This window comes from Poromitra crassiceps, assembly GCF_964638095.1.
Source record: "Poromitra crassiceps genome assembly, contig: HAP1_SCAFFOLD_1730, whole genome shotgun sequence".
NCBI classification, from domain to species: domain Eukaryota; kingdom Metazoa; phylum Chordata; class Actinopteri; order Beryciformes; family Melamphaidae; genus Poromitra; species Poromitra crassiceps.
This window is the reverse complement of record NW_028150684.1, coordinates 5001-7500: the sequence shown is the minus strand read 5'-3', so window position 1 is coordinate 7500 and position 2500 is coordinate 5001. Positions and strand designations below refer to the sequence as shown.

Sequence of the window (2500 nt, the reverse complement as noted above, 5' to 3'; positions counted from 1 at the left end):
AGATCTCCACGGAGTAGCGGGCCGCCTCGAAGGACGTGGAGAGGACAGGCAGCGAGGGGGAGACGGCCTGGGGGAGAGCCTGGTTCATCTGGAAAACACACAAAAGGGTTCTTTCAAGACAAGAGTGCTATTATCACAAGAGCACTGTACAATCTAAGGGTGCTGCCACATTAAGGGGGTATATAGTTCTGTTCATTAAAAGTTAAGCCAATGTGGAATTGCATTCTATCGAAAAGGCCAGGAGGAGGCGAGTCTACCGGCTGCAAGAAAGAACACAAGGTTGTGTTTCTTGTGTTTCCTTTGATATAAAGCCTTCCTATATACCTGCAGGAGAGCAGCTCTGGTGAGGTTGGACAGCTTCAGCAGCTGGACTCTGCTGCCCTCCAGTGTCCGGGAGGAGAGCGGCAGGCTGACGTTCTCTCTGGCCACTTTCAACCAATCGACATGCAGCTTGAAGGCCTGAATGCCCAAATATAGCTGCGAGAGAGACTCATTGAGCTGTGGGGAGATTAAGATAGAAAGATACAGTGAGACTGGAGGAAGGAGAGGGTGAATGTTGAATTTCCCTGCTTCTATCACAACATATTGTGGGCGGGGCGGGGGGACTTTGATTCTACTGTAAGAGAGACGTACCGCTATAGAGTTGAAATGATCAGCGGTCTGATTCATCACGGGAAGATCTTGCAGTCTGTGTTCGTCGGTCTGTATGGTCCTGAGGTCACTGTCTGTCTGTTGGTTTTGAAACACAAGACAAGGCCACTGGTGAGCTAAATCAACATTTACAGTAAATAGCACGTCTGTTAGTCTATCTGCATCTGCTGCCTTTTCTGTTTCCTCAAATGAACGGACTTCATGTAAAGTAAACGCACAACACGACCTACAGTAACCTGCAGGCTCAGTCCAAAGATCAATACCAGACAGTAACACAGTGGTTCTCAACCTTTTTGAGTGGCACCCCCGAAAAACTTTAGGCTGGGGTTCGTGAACCCCCCCCCCAGCGCCCCCCACCCCCACCCCTTCCGGCCACTACCCAACCCAACGACAGTGTGCACACATTCACACACTGAAGTCGTTTTCATATAGCTTTATAATAGCTTTATAATCATTCATTGGTATGGGAGATTTAATCATCAATGGAGAAAAATCATGATATTTTTTTCTTTTTTGACAATCATCCTGTGACCCCCCCTCCCCCCAAAATAATCTTGTGACCTCCTGAGGGGTCCTGACCCCTAGGTTGAGAACCACTGCCATAACACACTGACATACCCATAAGGAAGAGAGAGACATATATGCACATATATGCAATATTATGTGCTCATATGAGCATACATGCTGACGTATGTAAGTAAAGTCTTATATTAACTGTATAATATATGTATGTCGTGTTAAAGTTGTGTGACCTGTCACAGTTTTTAAAATGAAGTGAATTTAGTAAACAACACAGCCGGCTAGAGTGAGACACTCAAGGCATGGCTGCATAGGGCCCCATTATAAGTACAGCCATTTGTTTACTAACGCTGATCCCTTGTATAGTACATTATAGTACATATGACAATGGGCTAGGCTAGCTAGCTAGATGTTAGCTAATAAGCCCACTGCCTGCTGCAGCTGCTGTAACATTCATTGGGCTCAAAGCAGCGCGGTTGTTGATATCTCAGCAATAACGTAGCTTGCAGCTAAGCTAACGTTACGGACAACAGCGGTGTCGCTGCAGTGCGATAACCTATTAGCCTCCCTTTGCTTCTTATCAATGTAAGTTCATAGCGCAGAATCAGATGATGTGCAACTATACTGCAGGCAGGCGCTCATAGAACATTTGAACTAGAACACCAACCGTTACACAGGTATAAATCCTGACTGGAGGTAGGCTTTAAGGATGCCAGGTCTACACTATGTGTCTAATATAGACTGAGGACATACAGTTTACATAATATTGCTAATGTGCTGATGTGCGTTGTGCTGTGAAGCTCACCAGGCCGTGGAGTGTCTTGGAAAAGTGTTTCAAACTCTCCAGACTGTGGATCGAGGGGCTGAGCCAGGGGCTGAGCGAGGGGGGGCAGCGAGTGGGACGACACGCCGAGAGGACCAACAGCTGGACCAGCAGCAGCAGGTGGAGGAGAGCACGGGTGGAGGCGGGAAACACTGAGAAGGTAAGAGACAGAGCGTGAGTTGCATTCAATTGTGTTGTATTGTCAATATTATCAGACACAAAAAAGCAATACTGTAGAACTTCATTGTCCCGCTATTGCTGAGAATCAGGTTTCTATTTCAATAGAGGTTTCGCAGTTGCATCGCCATCATGGAGGTTAGCATGCTATTGCTGTCTGCTACTAGATACGTTAGCAAGTGTGCTAATCAGACTATAGGACTGGACAATAATTCAATGTTATCGTTCATCGTTTATCGTATTTCTGTGGGATTATATTTTGGATGATATGGTGATTTTGGGATCTCCAGACGCACAATTCTGCTGTCTGAACTGATGTACTGATGATCA

General features: G+C 46.2%; 1 protein-coding gene across 1 annotated transcript in view; it reads right to left on the bottom strand.

The window, feature by feature from the left end:
- Positions 1 to 2145, bottom strand: part of LOC310772018 (serine/threonine-protein kinase SBK2-like) — a gene marked incomplete at both ends in the record, with an annotated part of 18886 nt that extends 16741 nt beyond the window's left edge. Inside the window, 4 exons of the mRNA XM_083664494.1 lie at positions 1 to 88; positions 325 to 498; positions 634 to 729; positions 1976 to 2145. The exon at positions 1 to 88 is cut by the window's left edge and continues 38 nt beyond it. Of these exons, the coding sequence (XP_083520620.1) occupies positions 1 to 88; positions 325 to 498; positions 634 to 729; positions 1976 to 2145 (528 nt within the window). The remainder of the gene's footprint in view (positions 89 to 324; positions 499 to 633; positions 730 to 1975) is intronic.
- Positions 2146 to 2500: the final 355 nt, after the last annotated feature.